We start from the raw sequence: 18,060 nt of genomic DNA, 5'->3' as shown, positions 1-18,060 counted from the left end.
TTTGTGCCACAGGTGGTTGTGGAGGTCAAGTCATTGGGTGTATGACAGAGATTGGCAGGTTCTTGATTAGCCGGAGCATCAAAGGTGATGGGGAGAAGGCTGGACAATAGGTCTGAGGGGTAAAATAGTTCAGCTCATGATTGAATGGCAGGGCAGACTCGATGGGCTGAACAGCCTTTTTCTGTTCCTTATGGTCTTATGAATTATTTTTCTGTTGTCTTATGGTCTTATGAATTATTTACATTTGGAAAGGCAGGAAAATCAGGAACAGTCGGCTTGAATTTAATTGAATTTTTTGAAGCGTTAGCTCAGTATAATGAAGAGGACTGTGTGGTTGATGTAGTCCACTTGAATTTCAAGACAGATTTTGACAAGGTCCCAAGTAGTAGACTGCGTCTCAAAAGATAAGAGGTCATGTGATCCAAGGCAAGGTAGCAAATTAGAGTAATAAGGAGTAATTGAAAAGGGTGAGCATGTTTTTCCTGAAGCCAAAGAGGTTGAAGGTGGCCCAATATTATGGGATAGCAAGAATATTTACTTCATTGTGGGATTTTCTAAGAAAAGGTTATAGGTATATGTTGAGCAGTGGAAGGTCCATTGGGAATCTGATGGGGATATTTTCCCCACCATGGTTAGTCTAGAATAAGGCAGGTAGTGGATGCTGTTACTTTCATAAAGTGTAAATGTCGGGGGTTTGTAGGTTGATTTGTCACATGGGTATATTTAGGTATCATGGGCTTGTGGGCCAGAAGGGCCTCATACGGTGTTGTGTATCTGAATTAAATTAATTTTTGATGGGCATTTGAGGTCAGTACAATGGTGGGGATGTATGTGGAGGGCTGAAGGGCCTCTTTCTGTGCTGCATAATTCTGACTTTTTTCAGGTAACCTGTGTTCCTTTCTCCTGATCCATGCAGATTCTCTTGTGTACACCCTCAAGTTTCTTTTCTCTACCCCAGACATTCTTAACAGGGCCTTACGGCACAGCACATTAAAGTAAAAGCTTTGTTTTCTTTTCACTTCACAAAACAAATATATTTTATGTTTTTTTTATGTACTCAGTAGGAGAGTAGTATGGAAGGGAGCCCATAAACTTCGAGCAGAGTCCTGGGGGTGGGGATGAGGGCATAGCCAAAGAAAGCTTCACCCCACCTGTTCCATCTTCCCATCGTCCCTCCTCTATCTGGTTTTACATCTTCTTCCAGTTCTTCCCTCCTTCTCCCACCATCTTCATCTTCCCACATTCCCTCCTTTATCCGGTTTTACATCACCTTTCATTCTCTACCCTCTTCTCCTTCTCACCCCCCCCCCCCCATCTCCATCTGCCCATATTCCCTGCTTTTTCTGGTTCTACACTACACTTTCTGGTCTCTACTCTTTCCTACTCCCCCATCTCCATTTGCTCATTATCCCTCTTTTTTACCTCTCCACTTATTGCCTGTCACCTCCTGTCTCAACCATTCCCTTCATATTTTCAAACTGTATATCTCTCCTCTAACCTCTCAGTCCTGATATAGGGACTCAACCCAAAAATTCTGACTATCCACCTGTCTCCATACATGTTGTCTGACCCTCCTGAGTTGCTCCAGCAGTTTGTTTTTTTTGGTCCAGATTCCAGCATTTGAGGTCATGTGTCTGCATTCCAGTGACAGCCTGGGATTGGGTGCTACCTCTGTCCCAAAGCCACAGATCCATAGAAGCCGCTCTCTTGTAGAATAATTATCAAATGGGTCATTTATCATTTGCTTGTAAATACACGGGTATATTATTTGCATGATGATAGCATTTGGATCATTTAAAAAAGTGAATTTACTGCAGATGCTAAAAATTTGAAATGAGACAGAAAAAATTGGAAAACCAATTCAGGCAGCACATCAGTAAAGAACTGGAAGAAGTTGGGGTAAAGCAACTCGTGTAAAACAGAAAAAACAGGGGAGGGGGAGGCAAAGAAAGAATGCATTCTACCTGGACTTCAGAAAGGCAGTTGATGAGGTCCTGCATGGGAGATCAAGTTCAAAAAGTCATGGAACTTTGGGGAAAATTTTTTTTGGAATGGTTAATACCTTTTCATTATGTGCTCGACATGCATTGATTCAATTTAAAGTGGTACATCGGGTTCAAATATCGAAAGATAAATTGGCCCGTATCTTTCTGAATGTTAGTCATGTGTGATAAATGTAAATCACAAGCGGCCACACTTTTGCATATGTTTTGGTCTTGTTCTGTATTGGACAGATATTTTCAAGACTGTCAATGATACTGGGTCTTAGATTGCAACATAATCCAATGACTGCTATTTTTGGAATTATAATTCCAGAGATGGGTCGAGTTGCCACTTCTGCACATCGGGTTATAGCCTGTTGGCCAGAAGAGTCATTTTAATTAAATGGAAAGATCCTAATTCATCTACCTTGATGCAATGGTTCTCGCAAGTTATATGTCATGTTTAAGTTTAGAAAAAATTAGAAGTTACACTTTTGATACCTCTGTTAAGTTTGAAGAAAGTTGCAACCTTTTCATGAGTTAATTTGTATTTTGACTGTTTTGGATTTCTGTAGTTTTTTTTATTGATCTGTTGTAACGAACTCTCAGTTTAGGCTGCCCAGATTTTTTTTGTTTATTTTGGTAGGTTAGATGGGGTTTTAATAATTTGTTTCTCTTTTTTGAATATTACAAATTGAGGAGAAAGGGATAATATTGTTCAGGATGTTACAATATTATACATTGTATTATGTATTACAATATATTGATGTTTCTGTGTTTACTATTCGATTCTGGATTCTATTCTAGAAAAAAATTAAAAATATTAAATAAGATCAGGACACTTGTGTTCCAAGGCACGCTGGTGAATTGGAGCAAGTGATCATCTAAATAGGCAATGGTGAGACCACACAGAATGCTGTGAGCACATCTGGACATCAGGTTACAGGAAGGGTATCAATAAGTTGGAAGAGGGCATGCCCAGTATGTTGCCAGGACTGGAGGGCTTGAATTCTCGGGAGACGTCAGATAGGCTGGGTCTTAATTCCTTTGAGCAAAGAAGGCCGAGAGGTGACTTTGAGTGGTATGAATAAATTGAAGCTATTTTCTCAGGGTAGACAATTTTAGAACTGGAGGGTGTAGGTTGAAGGTAAGAAGACAACTTTTTCACTCGTTTAGAGTGAGCTGCCAGAGAAAACTAGAGTGGATATAGTACAACATTCAAAAAGCATTTGGACAGATACATGGATAGGAAGGGCTTAGAAAGGTCAGGACCAAATGCAGACAGGTTAGACTAGCTCTAAATGCCACATTCTTGAGAGAGGTTTAAATTTCTTTGAGTCCTCTTGCTCATGTGGGCCAAAGGACCTGCTCCATGCTGTATGATTGCTTATCTGGTAGGTCGGACAGAACAATGATAAATCTTCAATAAATCGTGCATTTTGAGAGGTAAACAGTGGTGGGATTTAATGAATGGTAGGGCCCCAGGGAGTGTATAGAAAGAGAGGGACATTTATGTACAAGTTGAAAGGTCTGTAAAGGTGACAGCGCAGGGAAAGAAAGGATGTCGCCTTAATTTGCTTGAGTGTGAGGCCACATCTAGAATACTGTGTGCAGTTTTCATGACCTCAGTATAGATGTGATGCGGTTGCTCAAGATGATGCCTGGGATGGAGTGTTTCAGTTATGAGAAATGACAGATGGGCTAGGTTTACTTTCCTTGGAACAATTAAGACTGAGGAGAGGTGAACAAAACAATCTCAGTGTAGATAGGGTAGTTAGTTGTCAATGTCCCCCATTGCGGAAGTGCTTATTACCCAAGGGTAATACTGGTAAGGGAGTATTTATTTTACTCCGAAGTTGTTTGGAGTTTGGATCGCACTGCCTGAAAGGGCAGAGACTCTCGTGACACTTGAGAGCATAAAAAATAGGAGCAGGGAGTCGTCCAACTGACCTGTCATGGCTGTTTGGGCCCTGGACTCAGCCCCACCTACCCACCTTTTCCCGATCACATGGGGAAATGGCCTAGCCTGAATCACTAAGGCAGAGACGGCTGCGGAACAAGTGCTGGTAAAGAGGACTGGTATATGTGAGTGGCTGAAGGGCCTGTATACATGCTCTGTAATTATCATAATGTACATTTGGAATGTGAGTGTAATTAGTCTAACTGTCACACCTCTCTCCCTACAGGATCAACTGACCGATGGAGACCGAATTAGGTAAGTTAAATTTTATTATGATATTGTGTGTTATAGTTTCTGTGGAATAATGGAGGTAAACTATTAATAGGACTGTTTTCATTTAACTGTATAATATAGAATTCCTGTTATTCCTGGTAAGGGAGTATTTATTTTACTCCGAAGTTGTTTGGAGTTTGGATCGCACTGCCTGAAAGGGCAGGGTCTCTCGTGACACTTGAGTTGTCAAGTTGTTTATGTCAATAATCTAATACACCAATTTTATCAGTGTATTTGAACCTGTTCTGGAGTGTGGTGTTTTTTTCTGTTCATTTCCCTTGTATACACCAACCTATTTAGAGATAACATCTCACTATAAATATCAATGTTCAGTTATGAAGTCCCCACAGCTAGCTGCTGTAAGGTGACGCTGCAAGAAAATTAAAAGCCATTGGAAGCCTCCTGCTCTGAACCCCATGAGAATCCTGACACTACTGTAAGTGGGTCACCCATAAAAGAAATTTAAAGCATTACCTCTCTCATCCAAATACCTGTCCAAATTCTTCTTAAATGTTAAAATTGAACCTTCATTTCAGCTGGCTGTTAGATCCACACTCCCATCATTCTCTGTGTGAAGAAGTTCTCCCTCATGTTCCCACTAAAATTTTCCCCTTTCACAGAGGCCCAGAGGACCCCAAACCCCTGCACGAATAGAAATTCACCAAGACAAATGGTTACGTAAACAAAAGTTGCTTTTAATTATCTTTAAACATGAAAACAGGCTCAAACTTTAACTTATTACTATTAACTTAAACTAACTTAACCCCCTTCTAATTTCAAGCGCACATGAATGTAATGTGTGTCTAAGTTCAGAAAAGTTCTTTAATTCACAGTCCAAACTCATTTCTCACTCCTCCAAGTTCACTGGTTGCAGGCAATTCTTAAACTGTGCACAGAATTTAACATTTATGAATTTCACCAGGCCTTGGTGCTTGAAAGGTAAATGGTTACCGCTCAGGAAAGTTCTTGTCGGTTTTCAGAGAGAGATTTGTTGCTCGTTGGACACAAATTGATTCCTTCTGATCAGCCACATCAGTGTCTTGCTTAAGAAACTTGCCCCATCAGGATTTTCCAGATGATACTCTCTTTTTTTCAAGTCACCACAGAGTTCCTTTTTGTTTCCCATATTTGACCCAAGTGAACTAAGAACTCACAACCTGTCTTCAAAATGGGGTTTTTCCACAAGCTCGCCAGCTTGTCCTGTTCCAGTCCCAGCTGCTGTTGCTGGACTGTAGAACTAAATTTTCTCTCTCTCAGAGAAATCCACACGACCCTCTTTGAACAGTCAACTTCATTCAAACAGATTGTGGCATCGGACTCAATCTTCCAAGTTCGTTCACCTGTTGCTTTCTAAAACAATAATCCATTACTCCACAGCATGTCCAATTAACACCTACTTGTGAAGTCCTTATAGGCATTCTTCAAAGTTTCTGCAAAGGCACCCGAAGCCTGGACTGTCCGGCTTAGGCAGTACTCTAGCATTTTAAATGAGATCTGTTTTGAGGTGTTTGTATGTGACCTACACTAAAAAACCTGCTACAATTTATCTCCTTTAAAACAAATCTATATACATTATAAAATATAACATGATCTGTCACACACCCTTAACCCATGTCCTCTGGTTTGTATCTCAACTACACTCAGTTGAAAAAGCTTATCTACATTTACTTTGTCTATTCCCCTCATTATTTTATATATCTCTATTAAATCTCCACTCTTTCTTCTGCACTCCAAAAAATAAAGTGCTCACATATAACCTTTCCCTGTAACTCAGTTCCTGAAGTCTGGACAACATCCTAGTAAATCTTCTGCACTCTTTCTATCTTATTTATATCTTTCCTATAGTTAGGTGACCAAAATTGCTCACAATACTCCAAATTTGGCCTCACCAATGTCTTCTACAACTGTACCATAACATTCCAACACTCTCTTTACAACCCTATCCACCTGTGATGCCACTTTCATAGAATATAGAACCCCGCAGCATAGTACAGGCCCTTTGGCCCTCAATGTTGTGTTGACCTATATAATATATTCCTTTAAAAAATTACTAAACCCTCCCTACCCCGTAACTCTCTATTTTTCTTACATCCATGTGTCCGTCAAAGAATTTCTTAAATGCCTCCACCACCACCCCTGACAAGGTACTCTCTGTGTAAAAAAAAAAACTTACCCCGATGTCTCTCCTAAACTTCATATATCCTCTGGTGTTTGCTATTCCTACGCTGGGAAACAGGCTGACCATCCTATCTATTCCTCTCATAATCTTGTAGGCCTCTATTAAGTCGTCTTCTACATTCTTATGGAATTATGTACCAGATGAAAGATTTCAGTCTTCACTTCATGTTCTTTAAGAAGCAGAAAAGGTTAACTGGAGAATTGATTACGTTTAACAATTTAATTTTTTTAAAAATTTAGACACATGGCATGGTAACAGGCCATTTTGGCCCACGTGTCTGTGTCGCCCAATTTACACCCAATTAACCTGCACCCATGGTACGTTTCGAACAATGGGAGGAAACTGGAGCCCCCATGGAAACCCCAGGCACACGTACAAACTCTTTTCAGACAGTGTGGGATTCAAACCCTGGTCCTGATGTCTGGCGCTGTAAAGGCATTGTGCTAACCACTATTCCAATCGTACTGCTGAATTGTGAATAGATTTGGTGGAATAATTGAGAGAAAACCAATTTCAGAACCATGGCAGGTCTTGGTAAGCAAAGTGCTCAGTACAGTAATTGGGGAAAGGGAATCAATTACAATTTCTCCATAGGAACTGCAGTAGTTGAGGAAGGATGGTAACTGTGCCACAAATAGAAATGTTAGCCTTTCCAATAGCCAAGCTTTAATTAAGTGCCACAAATAGAAATGTTAGCCTTTCCAATAGCCAAGCTTTAATTATGTGCCACAAATAGAAATGTTAGCCTTTCCAATAGCCAAGTTTTAATTATGTGCCACAAATAGAAATGTTAGCCTTTCCAATAGCCAAGCTTTAATTATGTGCCACAAATAGAAATGTTAGCCTTTCCAATAGCCAAGTTTTAATTATGTGCCACAAATAGAAATGGTAGCCTTTCCAATAGCCAAGGTTTAATTATGTGTCACAAATAGAAATGGTAGCCTTTCCAATAGCCAAGCTTTAATTATGTGCCACAAATAGAAATGCTAACCTTTCCAATAGCTGAACTTTAATTATGTGCTATTAACATTTTGACTCTTGTGCAATTTTATGTGATAGATGCATCTACAATTGTTATTTGAGTTCAGCACCATGAGCAATGAACATGTACATATACCTCCACTCATGTGGAAAACATCCATTTAAACGTGCCCTTAGACTGCAGATTGGTCATACTGCAGACCCCTTCCCACCTCTCAGGACACCATACATTTTAACAAGCATGAGAAGATAACTAGGATTGAGGAATGGGCTGGAATACCACGGAAGCCCCATTCATCTCTCAGACACATTGTGCTTGATCTTTTTCCTCAGCACCACTTTTTTGTACTCAACGTTTATCTTGATTTAAGTCATCAAGTTTATTGTTATCTGATTGTACAAGTACAACCAATGAAACAGTGTTCTCTGGTCTTCACTGCAAAAATATGCAGGCACACAACTCCACATAACACACATACATACAAAAAATACAGATGCAGGACAAGTATTATATGTATAAAAATTGTTACAAATTTACTGACTCCAAGTTAGTACTAACACTGGAACAGCAATGGAAGATTCACAGACAGTAGTAAATTCCAAATAATAGTATTTATTAAACTATTAATCACATAACAGTTTACATTTAATTCTAAACTTATTTAACTCAAAGCTTAAACCCCACTATGCACAAATGCGATTGTATAAATGTGTGTATGTGTGTGTGTGTGTGTGTGTGTGTTAAAATACAAACTATTTCAGTTTAAACTTGTCAAGTTATTTTTAAGGCCCAGTATTTTAAAGTCTTGTTGAACTTGTAGGCCACACATGTCAAACTCTGGCCCGATTATATTTGGCCCGCAAGATCATTTCAAAAATGTATTAGAGGTGGCCCGCCCTGCAGCGAGAGCCGATGCTGTTTTTTGGTAATGTCACCCCCACCATCCTCCCCCTTCATTGCACATCCTTCCCCATTGTAACACGAGAAATTGTAACACGAGAAGTCTGTCGATGTCATCAGCCGGCAAGCCAGTTGGAAGGCTCCCCGCACAACCAGTCACTTCTCCCACCTGTCGAGCGGTGCGGCGGATGGGCGAGCGCCTGTGATTTCCTGTCGGCGCGACGGGCATGGCAGGCTGCGCACGGCCCCCGGGCAGCGCGAGCCCTGCGCGACTGGCACCGGACGGCCCTTCCACAGCGCGAGAGCACTTCTCCCGGTCGCCACGGCCTTCAGCGCTTGCACCCGCGCGGACCCCAGGGACGGCTGGTTCGGCCCTGCACGTGAAGAGAGAGATGATGGCTGTCTGCAAAGGCTGATCGGCAGCGCGCTGGGCCTGAGTGGGTGGGTAAGCAGGGGTGGGCAGAGGGTGTAGGTGAGGAGTAATGGGCAGGGCAAGTTATGGTGGTGCGAGGGGCAGTTAGAGGGAGGGATGAGTAGAAGGAGGGGTGGACAGGGAAGAGGTAAAAGGGGAGGGGCAGGGCGAGTAGGGGAGGGGAGATTAGAGGGTGAGAGACGGGTAGAGGGAGGAACAGGTTGAGGGGAGAGGCAGTAGAGGGGCGTGTATAGGATGGGGTGGGTAGAGGCAGGCGAGTGGAGTGAGGGGTGAGTAGAGGTTGGGTAAAGGACTGGTCAGGTAGAGGGATGGTGGGTCGAGAGTGAATAGAGGCCTAGAGCCTGAGGAGTGAGCAGGAAATGCTGAGTCCTGATGCAGGCCAAAATGGACACAGCCTGTGAATGCTGACTACATCTCCACAGGGACCAAATATGTTTCCCTCAGGTCAAGCAAAGGGTGAACTTGAGCTACCTACTCCTGACCTGTAACATTATCCTCCTAAAGTTATATCCTAAAGTTTAACATTACATATGTTGAAAGAAGAGAAAACATGCAGATGTTGTTGAAAATTTTCAATAAATATTTAGTTCGGCCCTCGACTTAGTCCAAGTTTTTAATTTTGGCCCTCTGTGAATTTGAGTTTAACACCCCTGTTGTAGGCCTATTAAATTGTAGTTAAGAAGTCATTATGAAACATCAAATTCATTTAAATTATTGCTTAAAGCAGTCTCTTGTCTTTGGCTTGGCTTCGCGGACGAAGATTTATGGAGGGGGTAAAAAAAGTCCACGTCAGCTGCAGGCTCGTTTGTGGCTGACCAGTCCGATGCGGGACAGGCAGACACGATTGCAGCGGTTGCAAGGGAAAATTGGTTGGTTGGGGTTGGGTGTTGGGTTTTTCCTCCTTTGCCTTTTGTCAGTGAGGTGGGCTCTGCGGTCTTCTTCAAAGGAGGCTGCTGCCCGCCAAACTGTGAGGCGCCAAGATGCACGGTTTGAGGCGTTATCAGCCCACTGGCGGTGGTCAATGTGGCAGGCACCAAGAGATTTCTTTAGGCAGTCCTTGTACCTTTTCTTTGGTGCACCTCTGTCACGGTGGCCAGTGGAGAGCTCGCCATATAATACGATCTTGGGATCGTAATGAAGTGTTTATTAACACTGACTTAGTCCTTAGACTGTTCAAACTCACAAAATTTGTTGAGTTATTTCCCCAGGAAGAGATTTCTTCTTTAACTCTCACACTGGTGATCTTCAATTCCCTCTTAGCTTAATAAGAGTTCTGGAGTTCTTCTCACTGCCTTCTAACAAATTTTAACATTTATGAATTTTCAGCAAGCACTGGTGCTTAAAAGTAATTGGTTACTTTTAGAAAGGTTCTTGTTGGTTTCAGAGATAAATTTGTTGCTTGTTGGACCCACACAAACTAATTTCTTCCAATCAATCACTTCAGTGTCTTACCGAAGAAACTTGCCCCATCAGGGTTTTCCAAATGATAACCTCTTCTTCTGCAGGTCAGCACAGAGTTCCTTTCGTTTCCCTTATTTCAGGTGAAACGCTCTAGCCAGCCATTTCCTTTTGTATGGACCGCAAGGGTTTTGAACAGGCTGAACTCCGAACTCACAACCCATCTTCAAAATGGGGTTTCAACAAGCTTCCAGCTTTCCATGACCGCAGAAAGCAGTTTTCTCTCTCTCTCTCTCTCTCTCTCTGCTTGCAAAATCACATGACCTTCCTAGAACAACAAACTGCAATAGACAGATTATGGCACCGGACCCAAACATCTGAGTCCATTCATCTGTTGCTTTCAAAACAATAATCCATTACTCCACAGCACGTCCAATTAACACCTACTTGTGAAGTCTCATGAACTCGGGTTCTTCTATTTGCACCTCCTTACGAAAACCTCTAAGAAAGTAGTTTTCATTGTCCCTACAAAGGCCCTGGGCCTGGAGTGTCTGGTTTGAGCAAAGCTCTTGCATTTTAAATGAGATCTGTTTTGTGAAGTGCTTGTGTATATTTATGATCTTCACTACCCCCACAATCTATCTCCTCTAAAAACATATCTATACATCATATAAAATATAATATCAGTTACACTAAGAATACATGTACAATATTTTAGTCTATAATTTACTTTACTAAGACATTGTTATAAGAAACAGAGCGTAGCCTTAACCTAAATATTATTATTAACACAGATCCATTGCCAGATAGATAAATAAATAGATGCTGTTTTGAATGAGTGTGAGCAATTCCTCTCGCCGTTCAGCATTCTCAATGCCAATGGGAAGAAGCTGTTTCTCAGCCAGGTGTTACTGGCTCAGATCCTCCTCTATCTGTTCCCCGACAGATGCTGTGGATAGGGTCATCAGTGATTTTGCAGACCCTCTTCACACAATAATTCCCTTAGAATCTTAAATATTCTTGAATAGCTTGCTCTTATAGTAATTCAGGACAAGGCCATCCATACAAGAAGAACAAATCCATTTATCCCATTCCCCTTTTCCTATATCCCTGTACCAGTGCAACTTATTCTCTCTGTTATATATCCATCAACTCACCTTTGATTTTTTTTGCTATTTAATTTACCGGGGTAAATTTACAGTTGTCAATTAAACTATCAGCAAGTCTGATCATGAGTTTATAAAGATTGTATCATGTACATAAACACTAAAATTTTTGCTGCAGCTGAATAGGTAACTTTGTTTAAAAAAAACTGCTACTAAAACAGTGGTTCTTAACTTTTAAGGCCCACCTGGTTTCCAGCCTAACGTACCATTGCCGAATAGTGGTAATGACTGAGCAATATTTTCAAGTCAAAGGCAGCGCTGATTTAAAGTATTTTATTTAATATTTTTAAAGAAGAAAAAAACCATTGCAAGCATGCAGTGAACATAAAAATTCCCAATCAAAATCAAAGTTCAAGCCATTTTAATGAGACCCCTGTTCCTGAAGTTTCTTCATCTGTTTCCACGTTCTTGATTCTGTTGGAGATAATGCACACCTGAGATCTGCCTCCACTTCAATGTAGTTTCATGCTTTTGTCTCTCTTACTGTATGAGGTTTCTTCTGACATGCAATGAGAAGGCTTACAGCATAAGCTTCTATGAGACGCATTGCTTGCTGTAGGATGCTCCAGTTCCATCCATCAGTCTCCCTTCCATTTGCTTGAAAACATCCACATCCTTATGTTGATGTGGCAGATGAATCTTCATCTGGTGCACCTGTAACTTGGATGGTCACTGAGATTGATTTCTGAGAACCTTATGACACAGGACGCATTGTCCTTTTAATTCTCCATGATAATTAATTGTTGTGAATCAGAACTTCATGTATTGTTCATCATACTCTTGTTTCTTCATTTAAAAGGGTCTGTAAAATAAAACAAAATTACTTGAATATGAAATGAACAAATTTGAAGTATAACCTTTTTATTCTTTCGGAAGTTGATCATTTTTGAGATAAAATAATAATAAAAAGCCTGATAACCATACCTCCAGCGCTTGACGTCCTGTTTTGCGGAAACTGCCAAAATGTTTGGCCTGGAAGTCAGCCTGAAGAAAACTGAGATCCTCCATCAGCCAGCTCCCCATCATGACTGCCAGCCCCCCCACATCTCCCTCGGGCACACAGAACTCAAAACAGTCAACCAGTTTACCTACCTTGGCTGCACCATTACATCGGATGCAAGGATCGACAACAAGATAGACAATAGACTCGCCAAGGCAAATAGCGCCTTTTGAAAGCCTACACAAAAGAGTCTGGAAAAACAACCACCTGAAGAAACACACAAAGATAAGCGTATACAGAGCCGTTGTCATACCCACGCTCCTGTTTGGCTCCGAATCATGGGTCCACTACCGGCATCACCTATGGCTCCTAGAACGCTTCCATCAGCGCTGTCTCCGCTCCATCCTCAACATTCATTGGAGTGTTTATCTCAATAAACACTGATGCTACATTAAAATATCTTAAAACCACAGCTAAAAACAAGAATTACATGGCATTATATGCTGTTTGTTGTGTATGATAAGTTTTGTGTTTCAAATGCAGAGTTGCCAAAGTGTAAATGCACTATTTCTTAGCACATCTGCTTTAATTTGATTAGTCACATGTTTAGTTGTTTTTCACGTGGTTTGAGTTTTGACTGTAAATACAGAGCATTGAAGTTTATTGAAATAACAGATAAATTATTATAGAGCCGCACAATTAAGATACCTATCAGATTTTTATCAAACAAGGGAAAAGCCAGATTGGACTAGATTAGAATTAGATAAAATAGGGGAAAAGATACCTGAACACATATTATATAAATAGGATGAAAAATTGGTACAACTTAGGAGTTCTCCAGTATTACATCATCTACTCAATATTTGGAAAAAGATTCATGTAGAAAGGAATAAAACAAATTATCAATTACCAAAACTAATATTGACGCAAAATAAGTTACTCCCTTTTACAATAGATAACCTTTCCTTTAGAGAATGGGAGAAAAAAGGGATCAAAATAATAGAAAATTGTTTTTCAGGAAATAGATTATTATCCTTTGAACAAATGAAAGATAAATACAATATAACTCAAGATACAGTGCTGGCATATTACCAACTGAGATCCTACTTGAAGGACAAATTAGGAAGCAGTCTGAGGTTACCAGAGGGAAGTGACTTTGAATATGTAATTACAGACACAATGATAATCGAAAGATTTATAACAAATATGTATATTAAACTGCAAGAAAAGGAGAATGAGGAAACAAATGGTAAAACTAAACAAAAATGGGAACAAGATTTAAATATAAAGATAAAAAAGGAAACATGGGAGAAGTTATGTTCTGGAACGATGAGAAATACAATAAATGCGAGGTTACGTATGATACAATATAACTGGATACACAGGCTATACATTACACCTCAAAAGTTAAATAAATGGGACCCAACAGTATCTGACAGATGTTTTCGATGTAAAAAAGAAATGGGAACAACAATTCTTGCAATCTGGACATGTGAGAAAGTAGAAAAATTTTGGGAAGATCTCAATCAGATATTAAATAAAATAACAGAAAACAATATACCAAAAAATCCAGAGATCTTCCTCCTAGGTAACATAAAAAACAAAGAATTTGGAATTGATTTGGATGGTGCACAAAAAAGATTTATTAAGATAGCTCTAGCCGTAGCAAAAAAATGTATTATGTCAACCTGGAAATCGGAAGATAATTTGAAAATACAACAATGGTATGTAGAAATGAATAAATGTATTCCATTAGAAAAAATAACATATAGTTTAAGAAATAATATTGAAATATTTGAACAAATATGGGAGCCTTACATGAAACACAATAGAGAAAACCTACCGGGGACATTCACTACCTAAATTAACGAAAGGAGAAGGAAATGAAAAGAATTGACTCAGTGGAATTTCTTGTTTATTTTTATTGAATGACAACATTGTTTGACTGGTTTAATGTATCCTAGATTTTGTACTTTAAATGGATGGGGGGGGGAGGTAGGGAGGGTGGGATGGGAGGAGGGAGGGGGGTGGGAGAAAATGGCACTGTATATATTTGAAAAGGAAAAAGTATGTATCATGGTCAATGTGGTTTATGGTGTGAAAAATAAAAAAATTTAAAAAAAAGAAATAACAGATAATTATCAGGCTTTTTATTATATGCCTCAAAAATGAGTCAATTTCAAAAGTCTAAAAAAGGTTACATTAAAAAAATGAGTAAATTCCATAGGAAATTAATATCCAAATTAATATCAAATAATGTAATAAAATCTTCATTTTATTGCAATTTACAAAAGGTTCATCTTCTGAATAATTACCATACATAAATACACGGTCTGTTAGTTTATGTTTTATCTATTTCTGTTGTGTCAGAATGTTTCCTTGAATGCATTGGCCAATGCAAATGCAATTGTAACCATATCTTACAATCACGCAATCCAGTCCAGTGCAAATCTTTGATGAAAATTTTTGCAAAATTAATTGATGTCCAGTTTTAGAGGAGAAATAAATCCTATGCCTTACCCGTAAAAACAGGAGCACTTTGAATCTTGATTGAAGTGAAGAACCACAAACACAAACTAAGACAGAAAACACAGACTTCTGAATTAGTGTAAATCTCTCTTGTGTGGAGGCCTGAAAGAAAGCCTATTTGGCTTCCTCACTTTCTCTCTGCTGAGCACCCTCACTTCTACTGAGAGCCGTCCAGATGACCTCACTGACTTCAGTGGTAGATTGCTTGCCACCCCACCCAAGGTCACCTAGGAGGACCGAGACATGACCTGAGACCCACCCTGACCTCGGGAAGTCTCCGTGGCCCACATGGAAATATGCTGTGGCCTAAAACAACTTAAATAGTGTACTTAATTGAAGTAAAAAGAGACAATTAAAAACGATATGTATTAAGTATAGATCCATAGAACATTATAGTACAATAAACAAGCCTTTCAACCCTTCCAGTCAGCCTTGTCCCACTGAACTGCACCCAGTCCAAATCCATCCATGTACCTGTCTAAATTTTTCTTAAATGTTCAAATTGAGCCTGCATTCACCACTTCAGGTGGCAACTTGTTTTACAGCCCTACCATCTTTAAAACCATAGAATACTACAGATCAGAAACAGGCCTCTTCAGCCTTTCTAGTCTGTGCTGAGCCATATTTTTTTTTTGCCTAGACCCACTGACCTACACCAAGTCCATAGCCCTACATACTTCTCCTATCCATGTACCTGTCCAAATTCTTCTCAAATGTTAAAATTGATCCTGCATTCACCACCTTAGCTGGCAGCTTGTTCCATGCTCCCACCACTCTCTGTGTGAAGTTCTTTGTTACCTTCCCCCGAGACCTTTCATCTTTTATTCTTAACCCAATGTTATGGGCCCAGAGGACCCTAAAACCCAGAACCAAAAGAAATTCACCAAGACAAAAGTTACGTTTAATTTTCTTTAAACATAAAAACAGGATCAAACTTTATCTTATTACTATTTAACCTAACTTAACTCCCTTCTAATTCTAAGCACACATGTATGTAATGTGTGTAAGTTCAGTAAAGTTCTTTGATTCAGAGTCCAATCTCACTTCTCACTCCTCCAAGTTCACTGGTACCAGGAAATTCTTATACTGTGCACAAAATTTAACATTTGTGAATTTTCAGCAAGCCCTGATGTTTAAAAGGTTCTTGTTGGTTTCAGAGATAAATTTGTTGCTTGTTGGACACACACAAACTGATTCCTTCTAATCAGCCACTTCAGTGTCTTGCCGAAGAAACTTGCCCCATCAGGGTTTTCCAAATGATAACCTTCTTCTGCAGGTCACCATAGAGTTCCTTTTGTTTCCCTTATTTCAGGTGAAACACTCTCGCCAGCCTTTCCCTGTTGTATGGACCACAAGAGTTTTGAACAGGCTGAACTCAGAACTCACAACCCGTCCTCAAAATGAGGTTTCAACAAGCTGTCAGCTTGCCATGACTGTAGAAACCAGTTCTCTCTCTCTCTCTTAGAGAAAGCCTGTTTGGCCTTCTCACTTTCTCTCTGCTTGCAAAACCACATGACCACTTTGAACAACAAACTTCATGCAGACAGATTGCGGCATTCGGAACACACTGTCTCCCAAGGGTTCCAGATAAAGGATCGTGTACCTATAGTACCCCCTCCAGTTCAGATGCAAACCGTCCCGTCGGAACAAGTCTGACCTTCTCTGGATCTAAAAACCTGAAGCCCTCCCTCCTACAACCATGTCTTTAGCCACATGTTAAGCTGCATTATCTTCCTATTTCTAACCTCACTAGCACCTGGCACAGGTAGCAATTCTGAGGTCACACCCTGGAGGTCCTGTCCTTCAAACTAACCCCTAATTCCCTGAACTCTCTTTGCAGACCTCCTCACCCTTCCTACCCACATCATTGGTTCAACATCTGGCTGCTCACCTTCCCTCCTAAGAATGCCGTAAACTCTGTCAGAGATATTTCAGAATCTGGCACCATACCATCCGGGATACTCGATCTCTTCCACAGCACCTCTTATCTGCGCCCGAACTATGGAATCCCCTAACTATGAATATCACTAAAGTTCGCCTCTTCTCCTCCCTTCCCTTTTTAGCCACAGGACCAGACTCTGTGCTAGAGACCTGATCTCCATGGTTTGCGCTGGGTAGGTTGTCTCCCCCAAACAGTATCCAAAATTAACCATAACCATATAACCACTTACAGCACAGAACAGGCCAGTTCGGCCCTACTAGTCAATGCCATAACAAATCCCCACCCTCCTAGTCCCACTGACCAGCACCCGGTCCATACTCCTCTAGTCCCCTCCTATCCATGTAACGATCCAGTCTTTCCTTAAATGTGACCAATGATCCCGCCTCGACCACGACTGCCAGAAGCTCATTCCACATCCCCACCACCCTCTGCGTAAAGAAATTTCCCCTCATGTTCCCCTTATAATTTTCCCCCTTCAATCTTAAACCATGCCCTCTAGTTTGAATCTCCCCCACTCTTAATTGAAAAAGCCTATCCACATTTACTCTGTCTGACCCTTTTAAAATCTTAAACACCTCTATCAAGTCCCCCCTCAATCTTCTACGCTCCAGAGAAAAAAGCCCCAGTATGCACAACCTTTCCCTGTAACTCAAACCTTGAAATCCTATCAACATTCTTGTGAACCTTCTCTGCACTCTCTCTATTTTGTTTATATCTTTCCTATAATTTGGTGACCAAAACTGAACACAGTACTCCAAATTTGGCCTCACCAATGCCTTGTACAATTTCATCTTAACCTCCCTACTCTTGAATTCAATACTCCGATTTATGAAGGCGAACATTCCAAATGCCTTCTTCACCACACCATCTACCTGAGTATCAGCCTTGAGGGTACTATTTATCATTAATATCTATAACAAACAATAGTGGACCCAGGACTGATCCCTGAGGAACTCCACTAGTCACCAGCCTCCAATTGGACAAACAATTTTCTACCACTACTCTCTGACACCTCCCATCCAACCATTGCTGAATCCATTTCACTACTTCCTTATTTATACGTAATGCCTCCACCTTTTTTCCTAACCTCCTGTGGGGAACTTTGTCAAAAGCTTTACTAAAGTCTAAATAGACAACATCCACAGCTTTCCCTTCATCAACCTTTTTTGTAACCCCCTCGAAAAACTTAATCAGGTTTGTCAAGCATGATCTACCCCTGACAAAACCATGCTGATTACTCCCTATCAATCCCTGTACCTCCAAATATTTGTAAATACCATCCCTCAGAACACTTTCCATCAACTTACCCACCACAGACGTCAGACTCACGGGCCTATAATTCCCAGGGTTACATTTGGACCCTTTCTTAAACAGCG

The 18,060-nt window shown here is 40.4% G+C and overlaps 1 protein-coding gene across 3 annotated transcripts in view; it reads left to right on the top strand.

Moving 5' to 3' along the window:
* tjap1 (tight junction associated protein 1 (peripheral)) overlaps nt 1-18,060 on the top strand; it is a 220,193-nt gene that overhangs the window by 94,222 nt on the left and 107,911 nt on the right. For all 3 annotated transcript variants that reach the window (XM_069887923.1, XM_069887921.1, XM_069887920.1), the window contains one exon: nt 4,169-4,197. In XM_069887923.1, coding sequence (XP_069744024.1) covers nt 4,169-4,197 — 29 coding nt within the window. The remainder of the gene's footprint in view (nt 1-4,168; nt 4,198-18,060) is intronic.

The sequence above is a fragment of the Narcine bancroftii genome, chromosome 6, assembly GCF_036971445.1.
Source record: "Narcine bancroftii isolate sNarBan1 chromosome 6, sNarBan1.hap1, whole genome shotgun sequence".
NCBI lineage: Eukaryota > Metazoa > Chordata > Chondrichthyes > Torpediniformes > Narcinidae > Narcine > Narcine bancroftii.
The sequence above is the reverse complement of the archived record's forward strand: the minus strand, read 5'-3'. Positions and strand labels throughout refer to the sequence as shown.